The sequence below is a fragment of the Seriola aureovittata genome, chromosome 21 (assembly GCF_021018895.1).
Source record: "Seriola aureovittata isolate HTS-2021-v1 ecotype China chromosome 21, ASM2101889v1, whole genome shotgun sequence".
Lineage (NCBI taxonomy): Eukaryota > Metazoa > Chordata > Actinopteri > Carangiformes > Carangidae > Seriola > Seriola aureovittata.
The window spans coordinates 21,775,791-21,801,890 of NC_079384.1; the positions used below are offsets into that span (position 1 = coordinate 21,775,791).

The window sequence follows — 26,100 nt, forward strand, 5'->3', positions numbered from 1 at the left end:
CTCCCAACCTACACTTAAAGAACATTATGAGACATCTAACCATAACCATAACCTCAATTTACACCTCGGCCATACACACACACTCAAACACTGGTGGATGTCGTTCTATGTGAACTGAACCTCAAACAATATGCTGATGTTGATCACCTCTACGCAAAGATTTAAAGTGTGGGGATGTTGAGACATCCTCTTAGTGGGAGGGATAATCTGTTCTGTGCATCATATGCATTCATGTGAAGGCACACAGTGCTACAGATAGCACTGTAGGAGATGGTATTTGAAAAGGGAAACACCAGAAGCCATTCAGTGACACAAACATGACAACCAATCACTGCAAACAGTGGCTTCAGAAGCTATTCAGACCCCTTCAAGTTTTTCAGATTATATTATATTGTAGATTTAATTGCCATCGGACAAAATTGACATTTTGCCCATCAGTCCACCCCCCATTATGCACAATGATAAAGTGAAAACATGTTTTTAGAATTAGAAAATCCTTTAAATGTTGTTTGTCGTATGTCTTTTACTCATGGCGGCCTCTGTCTAACCTCTCTACCTTCCAGCATCTGGGTCAGGCCAGGAACACTGCCTGCGTGGGACATGCGTCTCACGCCTCGTGGCTGCGTATTTTTCACGTGTGATGCGTTTCGCAGCAAACAAACAGAGAAAATACCTGTTGATGTCACAGTGACATCATACCAGCAACATTACACAAAACTGACACCTTCAACTATAGTTTTCTATGTCTTGGCTGAATCTGAATTTGACACATTTGACATGAAAAAATATAAATTTATATTTTTAACAATTTTAGCAGCCGCATGTCGAGACAGTGGCACTTTACTAACTTTTACTGTCTAGAATAGATAAGAAATTAATTAATAATGAAAAGAAATACAACATTCCAGTAATTTGCAAACTACGTAGAGAGACAGAGCAGCAGCAACAGAGACGCAGCAGAGACACAGCCGGTGTGTGAACACATACATGTTTCTCCGCAGCAGTCCAGCAATGGCAGCCGCCCCTTCATACAACATCCCGGCGTAATAGCACCAACCGTACTTACATGTTTTGTTACATGTCTTCCTGTAGTGGAAAAGGACTAAGACTTAACAAGTTAATATCAACCCTCATTAATGTTGTGATGCTCCCTGTGTGCCTGCACATTTCCAGGTTTCCCCTGTACTACGAGCTGAAGATAGCCTTTGTGATCTGGCTACTAGCGCCCTACACCAGAGGAGCAAGTCTCATTTACAGAAAGTGTCTGCACCCTCTGCTGTCCTCCAGAGAGAGGGTAAGACCATCCATCCATCCATCCATCCATCCATCCATCCATCCATCCACATCTTGGTCTGTGTACATGGATTATTTGTTGTTGAGACTATTATAGTCACACTGTTGTGTTATTGATTGTCTCCCTCTAGGAAATAGATGAGTATATCGTCCAGGCCAAAGAGAGAAGCTATGAAACCATGGTGAACTTTGGAAAGCAGGGACTGAGCATCGCAGCCACCGCTGCTGTCACTGCAGCTGTCAAGGCAAGTGTCTTTGGCTTCTCTCAACACTAAATATTCTGTTTGATATTCTTTCAAAGGTGCTGCTTTTACTGATTATTTTCATCAGTAATGTGCTGTATGTTATCAGTTAGTTTAAGATACCTTTTTGTAGACCAAAAACAGCAACAACAGCTTGGTTGAAGCAGTTTGAACTGCATCTCTTGTAGTATTTCATCAAATCGAGACATCTCCCATAAGTCCCAGTGCTTCCTGTTCCCTCCCCCTCTCCCCATCCTCACTGAGCAGGATCTGCCTTTGTGAGATGCTGTGAAATCTTCAGCTTCCTTTGCTTAGATACAACAGCGCCCTCTACCTGCTTTGCACAGTAATGCAGCAGATCGTTTCGCCAAATTCAACCTGTTGCCACAGAATGTTCTGATTCCACTTGAGAGAACATGAACAGAAATAGGGCCATTAGTGTGTAAATTAATGCAGGCGTTGCATTAAACACAGCAGCCAATCCTGAATAACATCTTGAATATGATACAGTATCTTGAACGCTCAAGCAAATGTATCCTCAGTGTTTGTGTCTCTAAAGGGCTGTGTCGACCTTCAGCTCCCACTCATTGCAGAGTTAGTGTACATGAAGTGTGTTTGGTTGGTTATTCAGCATTGTGTGAACACCTGAGTGTATCAGATAATCCACGCTGATCTCCTTAATGACTAATCCCAGGCAGTGGGAATCCACCACTAAACAGAATTAATAATGTAGGGTTGTCAGGTCCACACAAACAGCTGAAGCCACCTAACATAGATATGGTTTAGCTTGATACTTGATACTGGTTTCATGAATCACTATTATTATTATATGTTCAGTTAAATCTGAAAGATGCAAAAAAACAACAGGGCTGCAATTTCATTATTGCTTAATCTGCTGATTATTTTCGTAGATTAATTGTTAGTCTATAAAGTGTCAAAAACAGTGTCAGTTTACTTAAGCAATATTACACGAGAGGGAGTGATTGTCTTGACCTATCACAGCAGTGCTGATATTCAGTACAACATCAGCTTTTATACAACAGTTCTGTGAGCACCATATTGGTTAGATAAGAAACCACAGATTATGATTTGTTATTATCATATATTTGGCTACACCAACACAAACAGTTCCACAACTGGACTGGTACTGGTTGTGCTAAGCAACACATAAACATTTTCCTGACCTGCACAGTGCACACTCGCTTGCTACTCTGTCTACACGTTACCTCAGGTGTGTGCTGAAGTATCCAGGCTTCTTCCTTCATCCTCTCCTGACGACCAGACATCATTTCATTCAAATGTTATTTCTGGAAATATTTTCATCTTTGTAAAGTTTGTTACAATCTAAGAGAGACAACGGCCGTTAATGTGACGCTAATTAATGGTTAATAGAACACCTGTGAAGCGGAGTGATACATGAAGTTAAAAGTCCCAGTGCTGTTGTACTCTATATCAGCACTCATGGAATGACTCTCGTCCAATCAAATTACTTGGTTGGAACTAACTGTTGTATAATGACATATAAAAGAGAAAAAAACAGAAGACAGAAAACAGCAATTATTTTCTGGAAAAATTACCTGCATTGTTAAGCAAATATCAAAATAGTTGCTGATTGATTAATTGAATAATTGTTGCACACTAAAAAATACATCTTTTTATTATTGAAGAATAAACAAATTAATGTTGATGTTGCTGTTGCTGTTTTTGATTTGGAACGTAGGTTCTTTCTAACGTTATGTTGGCTGAGGCAGCTTTTATCTTTCTGCACATGGATCAGTGCAACATTTTCATGCTCATGACAATAAAATGTCTGAATTGGATCCAGCTTTACTGTCTAACTTCACACTGTCTATCAGGATCACATGTGACAGCAAATTGGTTGCAAGATTTAAAAAACGGCAAAATAAAAAAATGAATAAAGCCAGTGGAAGAAGTTGAAAAAAGTTTGTAATAATCTTTTTAAACAGGACAAAATATGACAGAGAGGACTGAGAATCAGGAGGGAGCATGCAACATTTGATATATTTTCAGATGATGTATGTCTCAGCAGAATTTCATTCTTCATGTGCACTCGTATCCTTGATGCAGTAGTACTCAGTGGTTCACGCTTAATTTCAGCTCACAAAGCAGCACATTCTGCTTATGCTGACTTAGATCGGCCGCTCCACGCAGCGAGTAAACCATGCACGTGCATCCACATGAACAAGATGCTTCAAAAACCCCATCATAACAGAGTGAATGTAGCCTCAGTCTTTGAGTCAGCAGAGCCGTTGAGAAGTCTCAGGAAAAACTAAAATGCCACAAGACAGGAAATTGTATTTATTCTCTTTAATGACTAATGTCCTCTGGCTCACTAGCAAATAACTGAGCCACTGTTACTTCAGTTAGTTTGTGTTGGCCTTAAGTTAAGCCACACAGTGTTCTGTGCTCCTACTTTAGACAATAAAAAAACCTCTGTTTAGACTCTGCTCTAATAAAAACACTGAAAAAATGAATGACTTGGTTGTGTATATATTGGAAGGGGGTGTGGATCAGAAGGATTAATGCCAAGGGTGTGACTGTGTGAACTAAGACACAGTTGGCTGTACCTCTAACTTGAGTGTAATGTATGTGCGCTTAGTAACATGAGCCTGGGCCTGGTAAACCCCCTCCAGTCTCTGCTTACATTAAACATGCTATTAATCACTGCTTCAAAGTTACACCTCTCTGTTACACATTGTAGTCTCATACTCTCTCTCTGCCACGCCTTGATGTCTCTCTTTTTATTTGTCTTTTCTCTGCCTGAACACTCTTTTTTTTTTTTTTTTTTCCTGTCTTCCCTCTCCTTTTATTTGTGTTGCCTCTCCTTGTCTTTCCTGTGTCTCTCTTCTTTCCTTGCCCTCTGTGTTTTATCACAACAGTTTAAGGTCACAGTTCAATTACACATCCTTTAAAAGCATTTCATCTTTTAGTTGCAATGTGATTAACCTTTCCTAGACAATAAAACCAGCTGTGTTGCACATGAAATCCATCTGTCTGTTTCTGTCATTTTGTAAGAAAAAAACAAAACAAATGATGAACAGAATGAACATTGCTTATTTTCTCATAGCATTGCTTGCACACATGACACAACGACGCAAGCTAGTCGGTCGAAAACTGTGAACTGTACATTTTTCCGTCAGTGTGTAACAGACTTTCACTGGATGTTTCCAGAGATCGCTCATGTTTCCGCTTTCACATGCAAAAGACTGAACCACACTAAAAAACGTTTAGCTCTCTCTGCCATTGACACTAACAGCAGGGTCTGTGTCTCTGTGCTGCACTGTGCTCCGGCGTATGACATAAAGCTGCCCCGCCCCTCACACACACACACACACACACACACACACACACACACACAGAGAGAGAGAGAGAGAGGTCTCTCCTCTGGGTTGGGAACAGTGAAAATGCATCATTCATAGACGAATGTCTTAATCAGAAACGTTGGTGAGATCGAATGCGCAAGAGAACTTTTATGTCGCAATAATAAACAGGAAATTTATTTTCTTAATTTCTCAAGTACAGAAAGCAGAACCGATAACGCCCGAGCTTATCGATACTCTAGTCTTTAGCCGCGGGTTTTGTTTGATACCGGGTTTCGGTAAGAATCTACCTGACAGTCTAAACCAAACATTTCAGAGAGCACTTTGAAAGATTGAAGCAGAGAGAGGTGCTGTGGTTTTGTTTTACAAATGTATCTCAGGTAATCAGCCTTTTTAGCATGTGCTTTTATTAAATAAGAAACTCCTGAGACTCACTCAAGGCCAGTATATGCAATGGATGATCCATTATGCATGCAGCCTTCATGCATATTGATGTGCATGTAGCCTGAGGCCCCTTTTAAATTGCATCTATAAAGTCTCGGCAGGTGTGAAGAAACAGACTGGGTTTTGAACATTTCTATTCTTACTGCTTTCTTCAACTGTTGCTGTTGCTGGTCTCCTCCCTGGTCTGTGAGCGATAACTGTGCAGAAGCTCGTGTCTGGTGATGCCCACAGCCGATGGAGTACAGCCATACAGAGAGCATGTCAACAAGAGCTGAGTCTGAATCAAAATGCTCCAGTTCAAATAGGTTTTGCCAAAAACAGTCCTTGGTCTCCACAGGTTTCCAAGATGTATATATATAGCATGATAACACAAGCCAGGAATATTCTGAAAAGTCTTGTTGTGTATTCAAGATAACATTGACATGCAACATTTGTGAGTAGGCTGCCCTCCTGAAAAAAATCCCATTATTATTTTCACAACTTCCACTTTTCTTTAAACTTACCTTTAAGTAAGTATGAATTTACCCACATTAGGAGCAAGGTGTTTATGGGATACAATATTTCACCTGTACCTAAGATGCAGAGACAACACTGTCCTGCAATGTTATTGGGCTTGTATTTGAGTTCACCACTGGTATTGACAGGTGGTCAGAAGTGGTAATGGAAAGTTCATGTTCTTAAACCCCAGTCTTGTCTTTAAGATGCATGGCTTTCCTCCCAAACTGAACTGAGTACAGTATATCTAACTCAGACTCCCACAGCTTCATTGGTACGTTGTCATACCAACAAAAACATACCAGATGCATGCATGCATTTCCTCTCCTGCAGTTACACACCTGCTGACTACTTGCCTGCATCATGCTTAAGGATGATTCCCAGTGCAATGGACTTTTGTAAGAGTAACGTTCTCCTGCCAATGATGATACCAGAGTATAGAAGTGTGTTGCATCAGGGCCACAGGTAATTAGTGGGAAACTGTATCACTCCTGCTGAACTTCCTCTGCTCTACGTGTCTAACTGACATGTGCTCTGACTTTAGACAGACTGAAAGCCACTCTGTATAGTTTCTCATTCTTGTTGGTTACGATAATGATGATGTTTGGATCTGCCCCAGCTTGCTTACTAGCTAACCTTCTTGTGACTTTGTTTCTCTCTCTCTCTCTCTCTCTCTCTCTCTCTCTGTACTGACATCCTTCTTTCTTCAGGGTTTCTGTGTGTCAGCAGGCTGCTCTGGGAGGTAAAAACCAGTCAGTGTAAGCAGCATGTTTGACAGTGTTTCTCTGCCATTTCACAGCAGCATCACTCGACCATGTCCCCCCCATCCATCTCTGTTCTTTCACCAGTGCTAGTAGCTGATAATACATTTAAGTGGTTATTTCCACCTTCTTCTCAGAGTAGTAATAAAGGATCAACCCAAGATTTACATTCTCATAATTCCTCATTTATATTCCTTATATTCCTGTAAAGTTTTATTTCTCCTCTGTTTAAACTTTCATTTCATTATAACAAATATCAAAAATCTCTTCAGTTATTTTTTTCTCTCCCTTTGTTGATGGTCTCATTTTGTGAACTGTGTCCATGATGACGTCTTCATCATTGTCGAATTAAGGTTTCTTGTCAGTAATATCCATAAAAATCATACCATTTGCAGTAGTTTACATGAACTCAGTGTATCATATTTGACATTTTTGTGTATTTTAGTCATCCTATACTATTAGGTGTGTACCAGTCAGGCTTTATAGGGACAACTTTGAATTGGCTGATCTGATACCAATGATTAACAGTATTAGCCATGATATTTTTACAAATTGGTCTCAATACTCCAGTATTTCACTGTACATGTTGTTATAGTCTGATGTTATTATCTTTAAACTTCCAGACAGGTCTTTCTCCCCTGCACATCTCTAAATGATGACATCCTCAAAGATCAGTGTTGCAAAATGACATTTTTATCTGGTTCACACACCTGATGATCTGCCAGTCACTACCAATCCATCTGCCATATCACAGTAACGCTGCCCCACAGTTTTGTGTCTTACTGTAGATGGTTAGTTTTGCAGTTGTGGAACTGAAAGAAAAGCTGTGTGACAAGAATAAAGAGCCTAAATTCTTACTAAGGTGTGTCCGCTGTAGCAGGACAACAGAAGCTGAGTTTTGTTTGAGGTTTATGGATCTGCTTTATCAGTTTATAACGGGTTAAATCATTTGTAAAGTAAATGAACAGAGGCCAATTTGAACATTTCTCTACAACTGAGATCATGCTTACAAATCTGTATCATACATATTGTTGATTATTTTCTTGACAAAAAAAAAATGGCAGGACAGCATTCACTTTTCCAGTAGTGTGACCGCTGTGATGGAAAGCTGAGCCAAAACGCAGAAGTTCAGTGTAACTGGACTTTATCATTTGTAGAAATGCTCTGTAAGGCAGCCGCAGTGAACTGTTCCAGTAGCTGAGTGGACCATGATGCTCTGCTGCTACCAAACTCTCTCTGACTGTGGCACAGTCATGTCACCAAGTGTCTGCAGGACTGTCACTGACATGGAAGTGACAGACATCAGAAGCTGTATACCAGTCATAGAAAGTGAAACAGTACAGTATGTACACCATTTACTTGCAGTGACTTCAGTATTCTGACCCTTCTCACTTTATTATGTTATAGATTTAATTCCCCCCAGTCTACACTCATTAATCCATAGTGACAAAGTGAAAACTTGATTTAGAAGGATGTCTGTGAATATTCTTAGTCATCCAGGTGGGTGGTTGTTCGACAAGGGTTGAATGGAGGGCAACTGGATTTGGTTGAGATGTACTGTAAATGTATACTGTATGTAGCCACAACATTAAAACCAGTTACCAGTTTAGTGTTGTGGCTGGTTGGTGTATGTCAGTGGCACTAATCCTCCATATTATATTATTACCCCAGCCCAGGTCTGTGATGCCCTCTGGTAATGATCCCTTACAGCTCACAAAATGCTTCTACTTTGGTTTCAAGCTGCATCCAATCAAATGCGGCCAACACTTTTTTCAGATTCAGTAGTTTAGTTGTATAGTAGTAGGCCAGACATTTGAAGATGGTCGCATACAACAAAACAGACTTACTGACAATCATGTACTTGTGTCTTAAATAAACAATAGTTGGGATTTTTCAACTGCAACAAAAGTCCCACCTCACAACAGCCTCTAGAGATTAAGTGGGAAACACTGGACTCACCACTCTGTAGGTGTTAAGGGAAGAAGTCTGAGGTTGTGTTCAACACTCACTCACTTCATCACTCTGTTGGTTTGTGTCCTATTGTGTTTGAACTGCGGTTTGCTAGTGATATAATATTGATTGGTGTGTGTTTGTGTGTGCGTGCGTGCGTGACAGGGTCAGGGTGCCATCACAGAGAAGCTGCGGAGCCTCAGTATGCATGACCTGACACAGATAAACCAGCAGGACGACAGAGGAAACCCGCTGTACCAGTACAGCTCCCACTCATCCAACCCCGCCATGAGGAGATCTCAGAGCAGTGATGTTGCCGATGGCTCAGGTACACACACACACACACACACACACACACACACACACACACTCACTAATGTGCCTGCATGTGCTTATAAAATATTGGACTTTTTTCATGAATGCTTGAGTCCAGAGAAATATCTTCTTGTTAGTATTGATAGTTGCGCCTGATCACTAATTACATGGTTTCAGAGAACACTTTCAAAAATTTGTTTGTCACCTTGGAAGTAGCTTTTGTTTGGAGCTTTCAACCACATTTCACAGTTTTCCTTAATGGATGGAGTTTGCTCACTTTTCATCATGTGACACAATTGTCTTCAGAACAACTGATGAACTCTGTCCATTCAGGAGAACTGAGATACAGTGGAAAGCTCCTGGAAGAAGCTTGTAAGTGGACCTTTATTTGAGTTTTTTTTTTTTTTTTTTTTTTTTTTAAATTTTTTCTTTCTTTCTTTCTTTTTTGTCTGGTGCTTCATGCAAAAGATAATTACTGACAACCCATCAAAGCAATAAAAAATGTTGAACTGTACAAAAGCTGGAAATATCTGACCTGAGAACATCGTGCAGGTTTTTCCAGAGTCCTTTGGCACTGAGTCAGGTCACCCCTAGTCTTCAGGCTAGATTTAGGAATGACCAGTAAGCTTGTGCTTGTGGATGCGGGGGAGCTCTCAGGCTCCCTTGGTTAGAAGCTCAGTAATTAACACATAAATGCATGTTTTTTTTTAAACACAGGGAAACAAAGGTGATTGATTTCCCATTGCCAGTGGACGAGTTTGCCACGTTCATGCGTCATGTTTAATGTCATGCTGGATAACAGGGTTAGTAAACAGTAGAAAGCAGCATGGAGGCCAGTGACTCTGTTACAGCAGTTGTATTTTATTTTTATATGTATCATTACTTAATAATAATAATATTAACAATATAACTTGTAATAAATAACTTTATTGGTGTAGCACCTTTCATACTTGAAAATGCAGCTCAAAGTGCTTTACAACAAAGAAATGACATGTACCACGTACTTCAGTCAGTACTTCGCTGCCTGAATGGAGATGGAGGATTTCATGGCTGCAGAATAAATCCCAATTTTACCCTTTTACACTGACGACAAAAGCCAGATGTTGGCAAGTGTTAGTAGGCTTAATACAACTGTGTGGAAACCCCAAACATACCTTGAAAACTCACAGAGAGTCATAACTCGGTCAGGCTCGACTCAGAGACATAATGTGACACAACACAACCACAACACGTCAACACAACATCAACTTTTCATTCAGCATTTTATGTCTCTTTGTTGGTCTTTGTTTCCTTCTTTCCCTCCATCATCCATTTCTTGCTTGATGGGACCTGTTACCAGCTAAGCAGTTTTATCCTTCATTCACATTTTTACCACATGTCCATTAAAGTCTATTTTTAAGTATATAAGACTGAATTTGCAGACATTACAATGAAAGCACTCTGAAGGTGTGAGTGAGTGAGTGAGTGAGTGAGTGAGTGAGTGAGTGAGTGAGTGAGTGAGTGAGTGAGTGAGTGAGTGAGTGAGTGAGTGAGTGAGTGAGTGAGTGAGTGAGTGAGTGAGAGAGAGAGAGAGAGATGACTTCCCCACAGACAGAGGAGATGAGATGAGGTTCGGTACGATGCCAGTGGAATGCCAAACACACACTCTTTCTGTTCTTTCTGTCTATCTCACACTCATACACATACTCTCTCTCACACAGCCAGTCAGTGAGGCATGGAGAGAGAGAGAGTAGGGGGTAGGAGTGGAAGACAGATGAGTATAGCAGGGGAGTGGAGATGTAAGGGATGAATGGAGAAGGAGTGAATTGGAAGAAGAGGTGGATGGATTGAGGGAAGGAGGGCTGGTCGACAACATTAGCATACTGAGAGAGGGAAGAGTGCATTATGTATTCAGCTCAGCCAGTCAGCAGAGAGACACAGAGATGAAGAGAAGAGAGATGCTCTCTTTCATATGCTGCTCACTGCTGTGAGAAGTTTTCACATCACATTCCCTGCAGTGGTCGTATCGGAGCTCCTCTGTTCTCAGGCAGCAATGGATTTCTACAGGTGATCGTCTGTTTAAACAAACTGTGTGACTCAAAGGATAACTGCTGATATTCTGTATTGTGTCACTGTGTAGAGGAGGGATCTGTGCCATTAGTTGACTGAACAATCAAACATCGCTGCCCTCGCTAGTCAGCAAAAGAATATTAGTCAGGTAAACAATTATTAATATTCTATTAATGTATGTCACTGGCTGCTGCATCTAAGATGTTACGCAGCTGCCTGCCACTAGCTGGAGCTGCAGCCCCTGCCGACAGCAGCCCCCCCTCTGCCCGCGCTAGTGCCCAGATGTTGGAAACAAGCAAGGTGGCTACAGCTGGCAGGATTTTAATCTAGAAAATGAAAATAAGGTTGTATGCTGACTGTGTCAGAATAAACTGGCATATAACCACTTGACTGAAGCAAAGTGTAACCACATCCAGCACAGGCATGGAGGATGTTACCGAACTGCTGCTGAGACTCACGTGTGTGTGTTCACACCGGCTGTGTCTCTGCTGCAGTTCTATCTCTCTACGTAGAGTTTGCAGGTTACTAGAATGTTGGATTTCTTTTCATTACAAATTCATTTCTGATTTATTTTTGGTAGAAACCATATACAGCAGCTAAAATGGTTAAAAAAATATATTTATATTTTGTCATGTCTGTGTCATATTTACATTCAGCCTAGACATAGAAACTATAGTGGAAGGTGTCAGGCTGATGTCATTTTGCTGCTATGATGTCAATATGACATCAACAGTTCTTTTCTCTGTGTGTTTCTGCCGGGAGACGCACGATGCAAGCTGAACAATAGTTGAGAGGCTGAATCTCTAAACGCAAATCAACACGTTCCGCAGCTGCCGTGCACACGCCACGCATCCAGTGTGTTTCCGGCCTTAGCCTGCGAAGTGGGAGGGCAGCTGGTGCTAGCACAACTAAAAAGTGGCGCCAGCTGTAATCCTGTATGCACTGTGTGTACATTTTCTAATGATTGCATTTGTTTTTTTAGCATCTCAAAATAAAAATGGTGGCAACAGGAGATCCTGCCTTATTTTGTGGCTGCATCCACTCACTAACGTTATGAGTCTTGGTCTGAGTCTTTATCATGATATTGGAATTGATGCAGAGGCCGTTCTGCAAGAGTTTGATTTAACGTTCAGACGTAGAATGAACCTCAAACAGGAAAGAATACTATTTCATTTTAATGTCTCATGTGTCTTGCAATTTTTTATTGTAGCAGCTTGGTTTGGTCTTGCTGTTGCATATTGTAATTACTTTCTTTAGTAGTTAGTGAAGCAACTGTTCCCATGATGATGATGCGAAGTGAGGGAATCTGCTGCTTAATGTTGATTTTACTGCATGTTTCTTGGGGGATATTCAACATTGTATGTAAGAGTATATTGTAGGCTGTTATTTAGCTGCTGTTGTTGTTTTTAAGGCCTGTTGGTTGGTCTTTGAAATGCATGTGGTAGGAGGCTAATCCGAGTTTTATTGTGGTGTTTAGTCTTTGCTTTAGCGCTGAAATACAGGAATCATTCTCTCTCTCTCTCTCTCTCACTCCCTCCCTCCCTTGCCTGCTCAATAGGCATATGTGCGTTTTTGGGAAACCTAAAGGTAGTAAACAGGCGGTTCTGGTGCATACTATGAAATATAGTCCTGCTAGCACCACTGCAGCTAATGTTGTAAACCAGTATGACATTGTTTTACTGCAGAGTAAATTGTGCTCAATTTTGTTTTTTCTGATTTGTTTTCTTGCTTTTAGACTAGTTGAGTTGTCTAAATGTAAATTCCTGTGTCATGACAGGGAAATTAGACCTTTAATTAAATCCCAAGTGCAGAGCCAAACTAACAATGAATATCCTCTGATTCCTCTGAGCCATAGAGCTCCATTGTTTCCTGTTAAAAACACATCAGTGAGCCAGACTGTTGCACTGGCTTATGAACACACATTAGTTTATTTCAACTCAGTCCTACAAACACTGTCCTGCTGCCCCAAATACTCAATACAGCAGCAAATGTAGATCAATCCACTGCTAAAAATAGTCCCCAACAAATGCACTATTTCCTCCTGTTTGAGTAACACTTCTTAAGCTACGTCCAAACTACTACGTTATCGTTTTAGAATGCATCTCTCTTGCTGCGTTTCCTCCTGCCGTCCACACGACTCCGGTGTTTTCGAGCACAGAAAACAGACTTTTGGAAACGCTGCGGGCCCTGTTTTAGTTTGAAGACTCTGGGGTTGTGTTGGAGTCTGGACGGGTGAAAACAGAGACCTTTGGAGATGATGATGTAGACACCCGCAGTCGCTCCTGATTGGCTCTCATCGGCCACGACTAACAGTGGTGAATACAACATGATGATGAATCACAAGTGTTACCGACCTTGTTGTCAGTCTTCATTTTAACACTGAAGGTGTCTTTGCTGTTCCTTGTTCAGAGTATTTTTGCAACTAATCAGCTGCAGAGCCGACAATCTTCTTCCTGTTTACGTCGGCTTGCACATGCTCAGTGTGCATGATTGCTCAGGTATGTACATACATTAATATGGAAACGTAGTAATGTGAACGTAGTCTAAAAACTACAGTGAGCAGCTGTTTTAGAAAATGACTGAGCCTTTTTAAAAAAGTGAAACTATATATTTGTGAGGTGTTTTTAAAGATTTACATCCTCAGTGCTTTTAGAGCTGAGAGCCACAGACAGAGCAGGGAAGGCAGAAAGTGTAGAACACAATGTTGGTTTTAAGGATGCACAAATAATGTTGGACCGACATCACACATCGTCATTTAATACACTTTTGAATCAATCGAGTATTTAACAGGGGTTATTAGATCACAGATTGAGCATTAATAAGTTCCCGGAGCCCAAAGTGATGTTTTCAAAGCTTCTTGTTGCTGTTTTTATCATCAAAACTCTTCTGTCTTCTGCAGCTTAGTTTTATTTGTCATTAAAGGCCACATAAGATGAGATGTGGTGGGATCTCACTGGATTTGCTGGTGTAGGAAGAATTATATACAATTATAATATATTTTATGACTTTGGAGACCATGTCAGGAACTGTCAAAAGAAAAGAAAAAAATCACGTACCCCTTACGATATCCTAAAAAATAAAGATACCAAACCTCGTCTCCTTTATGTATGAGGCAGTGCTTTTGCTAGAAGAACTTCCAAATTCCAAAGTCTCTGGCCAGACCTGTTTAATAAAGCCCTCAGCTCCATACGTGACAGGAAATTGGAAAGTTTTACCACAGAATAGGTTGATAGTGGCTGGAATGACTGGCAGAAAATGTTTCATGAGAAAATATAGCTTTGTGAAAGTGAAACCCTGGAACATTGCTGTAACATGTTGTCCCTGTGCTTCTTTATTTTAGAGTGTGAATGCAGGAGTAAGGCATTGGTGTCCTCCTCAGACAGCACTTGGCAGCTGCAGGCTGGGGACATTCAACAGCCTGGCTTCAAGGCTGTTTAAATAGCACGACTAAACTCCTTCATGTGTTTGTCCTGTTGTGGCAATCAGCATCCAGCCAACACAAACAGTGATCAGACGGTACTTTTGTTCTTGAGTTGGAGTTTGAAGTCTCACCCCACCCTCTTTCCTCTGGGAGGTGAAAGGTGGAAAGATTGTCCAACACTGGAGAATGGGAGGTGTTCTCTTCTCTTACTGACTCCAGATGTGACAACATCAGCAATCATTATTAGAACCAGAGCAAACAGAAAACACTGTGCTTTTCAAATGCAGACTGGGCTTTAATAACACTAGTAGCCATGGTGCAGTCTTAGATGTCACTCAAATGACACAAGGTGTTGTGTGTTTACATGAAATCCAAGTATTCCATATTTTTTATTCCTCCGTGCCGTTGACAACCAGAGCCGGAGGCGTATGTTTTCAGGTTGTCCGTCCATCCATCTCATTCTCATGGACACGATATCTAAGTGACGGAACTTCTTCAAAATTTGGCACAAACATTCACTAGAACTCAAGGATGAACTGATTAGATTTTGGTGGTCAAAGGTCAAGATTGTGGTTACTTCATAAAACACGGTTTTGGCCTTGTGAACGAATCTCTGTAACAAGGTCAGTGACACCTCACAAAACACTTATTAGCCATTCTCACAGCAATTATGACAAAATGTCACACAAATGGCTGATATTCTATATGACTGGATAAACAGGGATGTAACCTTTTGTGTTGGTTTATGTATTACCTTTCTAACTGTTGTGTTTCTATGATGAGAGCCGCTCAGGGAAGTAACAGCTGAATATCTGCTGACCTCTGCTGGACTTACACACTCAGTTTAAATCAATCCAGCTTTCTACACTGCCCCCCCCCAAAACACAATCAACACAAGCCTGTCATCAGAGTCTGTAATCATCAGCACAACAAGCTTCTGTCAGGTTCATTCACTGCTGCATAGGTGCAAACATCAAATGTGCTGTAAGCAGCTGATTTTAACTGGTTTAACTGTCAGTGTTATAGTATTTATTGTTATTTCTTAGTGTCTTTAAAATGAATCATTTCTGGACATTTATTCTGTCCTCTCTCTGTGCTGCCAACCAGTTCCTGGCCAGCAGGCGCTAGAAGGTGTTTATGTTTTGGACAAGCAATTTATATCAAATCTTCTTAAAAGTAATCTTTTCACCATCAGCTTTAGTGATTGTATGTGAAACATAAACATCATATTCTGTCCCTCCACTCAAATCACCAGTGTTGTGTGTCCTGTGGAAGTTTATATCGTTCACAATCTGTATCCACGCCATAAAAACACTTTGCACTGTCATGCACTTTGCAGATTTGGAATTCTGACACATATATATATTTTACTTAAATATAATAAGTTGTTTTTTTGTGTGTTAATGGAAGTAGTGCTATATTCACAGTATTTATAACCCTCACATAGACCTGAAACAGTAAGTCCATTAATGGATTAGCTTATAAACAGATGATTAACTGAAATAGCAAAAAGTCAAAAGTCCTTTGTCGTCTGTACAAGAACTGAATTTCCTGGTCGGACAAAACAAGATATTAGAAGATGCCAATTTAGACTTCAGAAAAATATGATTATTTTCAGTATTATCGGACATTATATGAACCAAAGAGTAAATTCTGAATATAATAGTGGGATTAATTGATAATGAAAATAAGCTAATGATAGTAACTCTAGAGAAACATCAGAAGTATAGAACTGTTTGTTTAGTTGAATTCACTAACTGACTAATGATTAATTTCATTGACTTGTAAATGTTTCTCACACTGTGATGGATCTACAGCTACACCACAACAGTTTCATCTTTTTTCTTTCAGCTTGTTAAACTCTCATGACCTATGCTCAGCAATGCAACCGAACATGGTCTCTGAAATATTTACACTGACAGGACAAAAATCAAAAGTGTGTGTTACAGTCTTCCTGATGTGTGTGTGTGTGTGTGTGTGTGTGTTTGTGTTTTTTCAGAGTACTATTACGACCAGGATGAGAGGACAGATGAAGAGACTGAGCCGACGTTCTCTGAGGACGAGGCCGTTAGTCAGAAAGGACTGAGACGATCGCAGAGCGCCAAGATCTCACGATCCAGAGTCCGTAAAGACGTGAGTGTCCCGCTCCACACTGTTTGAGAATATCTATTCCGGCTGGTCCGGGAGAAGTCCAAAGAGAGTTTGTACTTTTCTGTATGTTTCTTTTGAAATCATCCGTATTGTGCAGAAACTCACGACACATGCTGAGTGTTTTATTTTCATTATTTTGTCACCAGGTTCGTTATGGATCTCTGAAGATTAAAGGCAAGAAGAGACCAGCGCTGAGCTCTGTTAATTATGGAATATGAAAAGACTTCTGCGCGCACACACACACACACACACACACACACACACACACACACACACACACACACACACACACATGCACGCACAGCAGAGCAGCCAGCTGATTGGTGGATGGTATTGTCTATATTCCAGCTCTTCCTGGTCTGATGGTTTAATCTCTGCTGACATATTTATTACCAATTCATCCAAAAACAGAGACTCAGAGAGTTTACTCTCAGAGAACTTTGATGTTTGTCTTTGAGACAATGACGTACATAAGGTTTTTTGCATGGACTTGTGTTTGTTTCATCTGTCATTCATGTGTGTAGGTGTGATGTTATATATCTGTGGTCTTTTAGATTTTAGATCCATCTGTTTGTGGTACCACTTTCCAACAAGGCATCCTCTGTGAAGAGGACTGACTAATGACTTAACTATTAATAAAGCCATTAACTAATGCTTTAAAGTGCAGTTATAAGCTATTAATAAGAACAACTTGTAGGTGGCCAGGTTTTGAAAAATCCATTTTAACCTCCTCCAACATGACACTTGCTTTGTAGATTTGGCCTTTTTATTAGTGAGTCACCCAATTTTTTCATCAAGTTGTTGTTGAAACATTTTATTCAAAACGTTAAACATTTTTAAGTGCAGACCCTATGACCCTTAATTAAAGCTTCATTAATTAGGTTTTTGGCCACTAGGGGGCGGCAGTACAAGCTGTACACACATGTAGCATGTTGTCACCTCTTGAAGTTGTTATAATGAACATATTAGCAACATTAGCATTCATTAGGAGTTGTTTCTCACTCTTGGCTCACATTACAAATTGATCCATTGTTAATATAAAAATAATGACAAAATCAGCTCATTTGAACGAACACATTCTTCCTCTTACAAATGAAAATTTGAATTCATGAGCAGTAAAACACACCACTGCTCGTCTCAGTGCTCTCAGGGGTTTTACAGCTTGTCGTACTGTGTTATGACCAATCGCGTATGGTGACTAATGTTAACAAACTTTAGATGGATATGACTTGTAACATTATAGAGTCATGTCCCAGACTTACACTACAGTTTAGCTTTTATTACTTTTATCACAGTTAAATGAATTGTAAGTGCCCCTTGCAGCCACAGTAGCTGCTGTCATTCACAATGTACACAGTTTAAAATTTACTGAGCTACCCTTTAATAATGGATATACAAATAACAGTATAATGTGAGACTGTCCACTACCTGCTGAGCAGCAAACAGCAGGTAGACACAGAATATTGAATATTGGACTTCATAAGCCTTAGAACATCCCAGCATTTTTCACAGCAAACATCATAACAAGCCAAAGATATTTTTAACAACCTGGCAACCCAAAAGTTGAGTTTATTATTGTCTTATAAATGACCTGCACAGTATTACCATATAATTTAATTATCCGTGAAGTAAGCTGTCAGTTTCAGCTTAAAGCCCCTCATGAAGACGACCTTTTGAAACATGGTGCCAGTTTTGCTTCTGCTGCCTTTTGTATTTTATCAATAAGGAAGCTCTGACACTAGTGTTGGAGTCTGTTAACCTCTGTATGGCTCAGTATAGTAACAGACTATTTTTATCTTGGTGGACACATTTAGCTGCAGACATTTGCAACATTCCCCGTCACAGTGGTGACAATATGAGAGCCTGAGTCTCATCGGGATCCCAGCTGTACTAACTTCACCTTTGAACTTTAGGAGAGGAGGAACTGAACCTACCTCGACTCAACCTTTATAAAAACCAGCAGATCAACACGATCCCTTATTGCCATCAGAGGAAGACAGTGGACACCAGGGAAGAGAAAACCAAATGAATGAAACAAAGTCATTCCTCCAGGAACTCCCTCTCACTATTGATTATTTCTTATTTTCCTGCTTTTTACTTGTGTATTTTTAGGGTATTTAGGGAATTAACTGTGTGTCCTGATCACATCCCTGGTTGTAAATTTCGAGCTGTTTTTTGTTGTATCAGTGAATATTATCTTTTTGAATTTTATTATTTTTGTAACCACCTGTTTTTGCACATATACCTCCTCCCAAATCTTTTTTTTTTTTTTTTTTTTATTATCAGTGCTGTTGTTGCTCGTCATCTCATTTTATAATGTACTTTGCTGTGGGAGGATGCAGCACCGAGTGTGAGCTTTTTAACGTTTGACTTGTTTTTGTCCTCCAGTGCTGAAGTCAGTGCTACACTGCTGACAGCCTGTAGAAGTTGCTGTGGAGAGATAGAAGAGTCGGTATATGTTGTTTCTCTGGCAGAAACATTGTCCTTCCAATCCATTGTTGTGCTTCTGATTCAGCAGAACGTATGTCCTAAAGTACAATAACTACTATAGACTTATTTTGAAAAATCAAGTGGTGTCTTCCAGGATGACAGGGACTGTCTTGAAAGATAAAGAATGAGGACTGGATTTTTTTTTTTTGCTTTGAAATCGCAGAAGGAAGATATCTCTTCATGGCCAGTTCGAAGAAGAGGAACAATCACAGCGACCAATAAAGCTCAGTGTGCATATGGACATGTGACCATTGTTTACTGCAGGGCTGTCACTTTTTATCTGTCCAAATTCAAACTAGCCGTCTATAAGCGTATCAGACAGTTTGAAGTAGTTTGTGTTGTAGTCCAGCAGAGGCTGCTCCTCAAATCCACTATCAGCTTGACCTATTACGCCCTACTGACCTATTAGAAAACTAAATTAATCAATAAAAACGGAGGAGGACACTACAGAACCAAGCTGCACTGATCGGATCAAATCATGACACCAAAGCATCTGAGAAGCAGAGTGTGGAAGTATTTTGGATTCCTCACTGTAGAAACAAAGATGGGGCTGACTACTACAACAACATCCACCTGCTGCAGCAGCCCAGGTGAAGCACAAACCACAGGAGCTACACACTCATAACCAGTGGGTTATTGCACTTTATGGGTTTGTATTAATTGAAACAAATCACATGATAGTTTGAATTTCTTCAAACATGAAGTTTTAAAAACACGACAGCCATCATTTTTAAGATGGACTTCATAAAATGCAAAACTGGTCTTGAAGTACAACTGCAGGGGTGTTGCATTGCGTTACATACATTCTGTCATCGTTTGTGTGGAAGTCTGCACAGTCGTATAAACAGGACGGCACATGTGCAGTGTGTTCCCTTCTGCTTGTGTGCGTGGACACACGGCGCTCGCCACCATCATCAATCATCAAAGCAGGGAATATCTTTGGAAGAACAGTGTCCATCCCTCCAGTAGATTCCATCGCATTTGGAGAATATTTATGCTTTATAGACAGGAAGCTTTAGTTTGGTTTTGAATTGAGGTGCAACAACAGGCCAAACTTGCTCATGTCATGATGTCCGTTTAATGCTCATAACTCACTAATGATACCAAAGCTTCATGTACTCACCCAGAGTGTGGCTGAGTTGTTGGGTCTGTGTAGGTAAAATGTCTGGTGTGTGGAACGTTGGGTTTTAAATGCAATAAAATAAAGGCCCTTTAAGTAAGGGCAGCAAATGTCTGGCCTGTTATTCTCCATGTCTTAGTAGTGTGCCATGGCTGTTAGCTCCTGTTAGCTCCTGTTAGCCAGAGCAACAACAATGCAAAGGATATATAATATCTTGAGCTTACTAAGGCTGCTTATTCTACTTACCCAGCAGGCTAACTAGCTAGGCTAACCAATTAGCTTATATCACAGACACCTGTTGAAACCTTCCGCTCTTTTCCCAAACTGAACACAAAACTCAAAGTTTTCAAACTACATCCACAAAACCTTTGACTCTTCAATCAGTCACCTCAAAACCTGTCTGAGCAGGGGGAAGAAAGAGCCTGCGCTGTCGTCCATCTTGAAACGCGGCTACACCTTTCAGGTATAGTAAGTTGTAGTAACAGAGGCAACAGCAGCTTGGCCCCCAGGCAGGTGTAGCCATGACAGCGGTGTCTCTTCAGGAACAACACTTCATTCAGGAAATTAAAGTATGTCCCTATGTGCTGAAGTGACACATGTCCTGTCTGAGGGAGAAGCTCTTCTTCCTCTTCCTCTTCCTCGGCTGAACTGGAAACAGGTTGGAGTTGAATGGAGTCTGGACCTGTTACATTCACAGGAATTTAAAACTAACCACCACCCTACATGCTACTCTGAGATTGAGTCACATAGAGTTTGCATCTGTCTATGGATGCTGTGAATATGCTAACCATAAAATCAAAAACGGAGCACTCTGCTGTTGGAATCCTCCAAACCATGTCCTTCACATCCACCTGGATTCCAGATGTTGTGACATGCAGGTCTGGGTTTGTGCTTTCTATCATTGTGATGAAGTGGTCAGATTCAGATCTGTTCACGGTCACACACTGGTATAGCCACTGGAGAAGGGTTAAAGGTCATAGCCATGACTGGAAGAACTCCACTGATGTTATCACTCTTCCTCTCATGATTTATAGAAAAGAGTTAGTGACATGAACAAAGTCCGATTTCAGGTATTTTTCACTTCATTCCGACATTAATCGCATCACATCTTTAGTAACGGCTGGATGCACCAAGTTTAAGACCCTTCTCTGGGGAGGGCTAAAGGCAACCCCCCACTGCACCACCCATAGATCTGATCTGTGGACACTAAAGCCGTGTTTTGACCAAGTTCCAGGTACTTTTCTTCAAGAACTAAAAGGTTCCTGTGGCCCATTGTCTGAGTTTCCACCGCGGCCTAAAGTCCCGGGAAGATTATGCAAAATTATTATTTGACATTACATTATTCACAGCACTTTGAGGACATAACATGAATGAACATACGGGACAAATTGCGTCCAGTATATACTCAATACAGGACACAGCATTTTATTATATATATATATATATATATATATATATTATATTATATGTGATGGGTGGCAACCCTCGCCACTCCTGTTGTTGTGGTGCTTTTTTTGAAGTCCTGTTTCAGTTTTTTTTACCGTCTCCAGGACTTGCTTCGCGCTGTGGAAAATGTGTTCGCTCACTACGGACTTAAACATGGCAGGTGAAATAAAATGCAGCGAGTATTCGACCAGTCAGAAATGTTCAGCACTGCAGACCACGCCCCCCAAAGTTCCTGGACCTTTGGAAGATACTAGGGACTTTTTTGGGGATTGATCAATTACCCCGAAACTAAATTTAGACTCTGGTTCCTGCAGTAGAAACAGGCATAGTTCCTCAAAAGGTTCCTGGGGAAAGTTCCAGCACTGTCCTATTTTCTACAAACATAAACAAATGCTATCTGAATCATTTAAAACGTGCTTTAATCCCACAGAAATCCACACAGCTGCAACAGGTGAAGCCCTCCAAGACAGTGTTGCCCTGTGAGAACAAGGCAGTTTCTTTTCAACTGTGTGTTTCACAGTTTGATTACCAGATGAGCCGATCACATCGCTAATCAAAGTCTTCCATCCAATCCCCTGCTGAGCACTCTGTAATTAGTCACCTGACTTGATGGTCCTGTCATTGCTGAATCTAGATATGGCTGCCGTCTCAGCATCAAGCCTCTCCTGACCATCTCCTGCCAACCTCAACTCAAAGAACCTCAATAAACATGTCATGGTTCTAACCCCAAAGTGACTCTTAACAGAAATGCGTCTGGATGTTTTATTTTAGTACTTCAATTTGATCTAGTTTTCCATAATCTACTCTCTGACAAGTAGGGCTTAGTATCCAATCACAACACTGTCTGTAGTTTTTCTGGCTTTGCCTCTCCGGACTTGCTTTCACAGACGAAAAAGAAAAGATCCTGGCAGAAAACTTGCATTTCAAGGCGTCTGTGAAAAAATGACAACCTGCTGATGAGAGTTCTATTCTTTAGGAAAACACTGAGCACTTCTAATTTGGGGCATCAAATGTTTTATTCTTCTTATGAATACCAGCATGAAATATGAACTATAAGCCAAAACATAGGTAACACATGGTTACAGCAGGTAAAGGAACCTGAACTGGCCTTCAAACCTCAATATCAGTCATTAACACTCATACAACACATAAAGAACACAGCTCTCAGTGTTCTAACAAAAACCCATCAGTCTTCCACATGATCACTCCGAATGACATAATATCACATGTAATAACACGCACATTGTTAAAGTCATATAAGCAGTCTTCATCTGAAGTGAGAGAGAGTGTGTCTGTGTGTGAGAACACATCCTTCCATTGAGTGCACTTCTAAAACCAGCTCAGCTCACACCTTCACTGTCTCACGCTCAAAATTGTGTTTCAGGCTTCGTGAAATCAAAACTAACGTTTTTGTAATGAGTCTGCAGATTGTTGCCTCAAAATAAATCAGTATTATACACTAAGTCTGCAGTTTATTAGGAACGCCAAGCCAGTCTGATCCATCAGTCCTGTGTTGTTTGTGTTCAAACCGATTCGGACGTGTTGATTCACCTGTGTGATCATTATGGAGGCTGCAGTTTATGCTGCTGTTGAACTGTATTACATTATACAAAGAGGTGTTTCTACCCTTATTGATAGAAATGCTGCTGCTCTTCCTGCTGCGCACTTCACACCAACAGACTCAGCGTAGCAGGCAGTCTGCTGCCTTTCCTGAGCCTGAAGCAGATCATTTACATACTGCACTGACTGGACACTGCTAATCTCCTTGACAAATGCATTTCCTGTAGCCACCTTCACAATAACACCAGTGATTCACCAGCAGCAGCAGCAGCAGCGGGAACTCTGATATCTCAGTAAAGGAATCAGTAAACAATGAGGATGATATATTTGTTGTATGTGAAAACAGAGCTTCATCTTCAGTCACCATGTTCTGAGCTTAGGTTTGATGGGGAGACCATCACAGGTTAGGCCCTGGTCAGCCCTGCTACCAAGCAGCACCGCAAGGCAACAGTAACCACGGTGATCCGCAGCTGTGATGATCATGACTTGGCACAGCAGGTTGTGGTTGGTCTGTGGAAACATGGCATTAGATACCTATTCTGACAAGTGAGCATGTCACAGATCCAGATGTGACCTTCTGCTAGAAACCAGGAAGAACAGCACTGAGAAGAGCTGAGATGATTTCAGAAATGCTTGAGTTTATCAGTCTGGATGGATTGAGCAACCATCCTGTCAGACACAAGTCTAAAGAAAAACTGCTGCTGTCCATCTAAAGATCCAGAGATGCGACTGCCACCGGAGAACAGTTGTCCAAGGCACGGGCTGGGTTTGTTGAGAAGAGTTTTGAAGAGTTGCTGAAGCTGTTTTCGGCTACTGTGATGAATGCTAGCCGGCCAGCCGGCAGTTTGAGCTTTCATTGTGTCCTCCGGCCTTAGATTGTAATGCTGCATTCACGTCCTTCGACAATGATCATCAAAATGACTTGACAGTTATTCATATATTTAAATTCTAGAGTCCATGAATGTAGATTAGTGTAAAGATCAGTCGTTCTTCATTTAACACATAATGACAAAGTTAAAACATTCCACGGCAAATCCAACATCATAGCATTGATAACACAAACATGCAGCAGACGTGTCCTGCCAGAGCTTCAACAGCAAATGATGAGAACCATTTACTCTGTCAGCTTTACTTAAGAACATTATTTTCTACAGTTGTCCACCTGTCAGCATTAAGGTCAGTCTTACTGCTACCCCTCACTATGCCAACCTAAACCCTCTGTCGGTATTTTATTGTTGGAAATGTGGATCTATCATATTTTGCATAGGTCTTGAACACAGCGTAAGTGTCCTGTTTGCAGCCAGTTCTGTATTATTATGCATCATCATTGATCCAGAGAGGAAATACACCTTTGTAAGCGTGAGTCCATCAGTTCTGTACAAATGCCTCAGAGTGTGTGACAGCATCTCCATGTTTCAGTCACATGCATTCAAACTGCAAGCAGCACAGTCAACAAGGTGGCAACATCAGCCGTCAACAGCCAATCACATTTTCACCGGACTACAGGTGGAACGGATGAGCGATCCCTCTGCAGTTCTCTCAAAGCTACAGATTGTGTCAGTTCAGTTAAAGCTGCATTCGTCAACAGATTTAGAGATTTATCAATGAATAAAATGTCTAAGGTCAGACTTGTAGGAATGAAACTCAGAACTATCACTAACTGCAGGCCTTCACTCCTTTGTAGCCTCTTCTAGCTCATTGTTTCACTGCACATTGTGCTTTCATCATGCCAAACAGTAAGAAGCTGTTTTCAGAGAAACAGCTGTATAAAGCCACTGTCCTGTTGGTGGAGGCCGAACACACAGCTAAAGTGAATGGACTGATATTCGTAAGATGACCAGACTCCAAATGTATGTCTGCTGGATGTGTAAACTGGCAACTTTAACTTCAACTTCACATGGAGCTACTCAGTCCTCTAGTGGCCAAAAAAATGGATTAATGCAGCTTTACAAGAACCATAACAGTGTTGTTTGATGTTTCATTCCTGCTGGCCAGCTTCCAACATCTAACAGTGCTTTACATTCTTCTATGTGTTCCTCTTAGTTTCCATGCAGCCATTTCTCATCATTACCACCATACGGTCTGAAAATGAACTTTGCATAACTTACCTGATATGCCACCACTGCATGGCAAACAAGTGCAAATCAGTATGCCCCTACAACTGCCACATGATACAGTGTATTATGTAACCCAATTCTTTCAGTTGTAAGTCTCTACAGAACAGGCTGTGTCTGCTTGGAAGAAAAAAAACATCTAATATAGCAGAGCAGACAGACAAAGCAACTGTGCATTTTATAACTAAAGCATGAAAGTTTAGCAGATAAGCAACATACCCCAAGGTTTTATTCCAGACGTGGAGGCAATTTATATCTGAAATCTGGTTACCTTGAGAGGTCATGACCTCAGCATTGCATTTTGCCAGTTTTTGCCCCATTTCTCCTTTATAATCATTGACAACATTGATAACTTCTGCAGTGTGTTCTATGGAATAGAGTAGAATTAGAATTAGCGCATGGTCTGGACCACACTTACTCCAGGGGGCTCTGCCCTGTCCCAGAGGTCACATCTGAAATGTCTCCACGTCTGAAAATAAACTTCATGGTTAAAAGAAACACTGGAGATAGTTTCATGCTTTAGTCACAAAATGCACAATAACCTTCCAAAAACAAGCTCATCTGCTTCATTAATAAACTCAGCTTTTGGAAAATGGTCAGCAGGTATAGATGATTTACAGTAGATAGGCAAACACATGCATGGTATGTGTTCTCATTGGACAGCATCATAAAAGACGTCATCTAAACTGGAACATCCTGTTCCTGTTGCAAACCTTCAAGACTACATTTAGGTGCTCGCAGTGTGAACAAACAGCAACTGTGTGTGTGTGTGTGTGTGTGTGGAGAAATGTGTCTGAATATTGCTGTTGTTGTATAAAACCACCCATCTGCATGAAAATCGGAGAGTGCTTATTCTCTTGTCGGCAGCCGGGTCACTTCAAAGACATAAAAATCACTACACACACAAG

At 40.8% G+C, this 26,100-nt stretch overlaps 1 protein-coding gene across 1 annotated transcript in view; it reads left to right on the forward strand.

Moving 5' to 3' along the window:
- Positions 1-20,186, forward strand: part of reep3b (receptor accessory protein 3b) — a 39,260-nt gene extending 19,074 nt beyond the window's left edge. Inside the window, exons 4-8 of the mRNA XM_056366921.1 lie at positions 1,174-1,294; positions 1,425-1,538; positions 8,692-8,854; positions 16,311-16,444; positions 16,609-20,186. Of these exons, the coding sequence (XP_056222896.1) occupies positions 1,174-1,294; positions 1,425-1,538; positions 8,692-8,854; positions 16,311-16,444; positions 16,609-16,680 (604 nt within the window). The 3' untranslated portion in view covers positions 16,681-20,186. The remainder of the gene's footprint in view (positions 1-1,173; positions 1,295-1,424; positions 1,539-8,691; positions 8,855-16,310; positions 16,445-16,608) is intronic.
- The last annotated feature ends 5,914 nt before the right edge of the window (positions 20,187-26,100 follow it).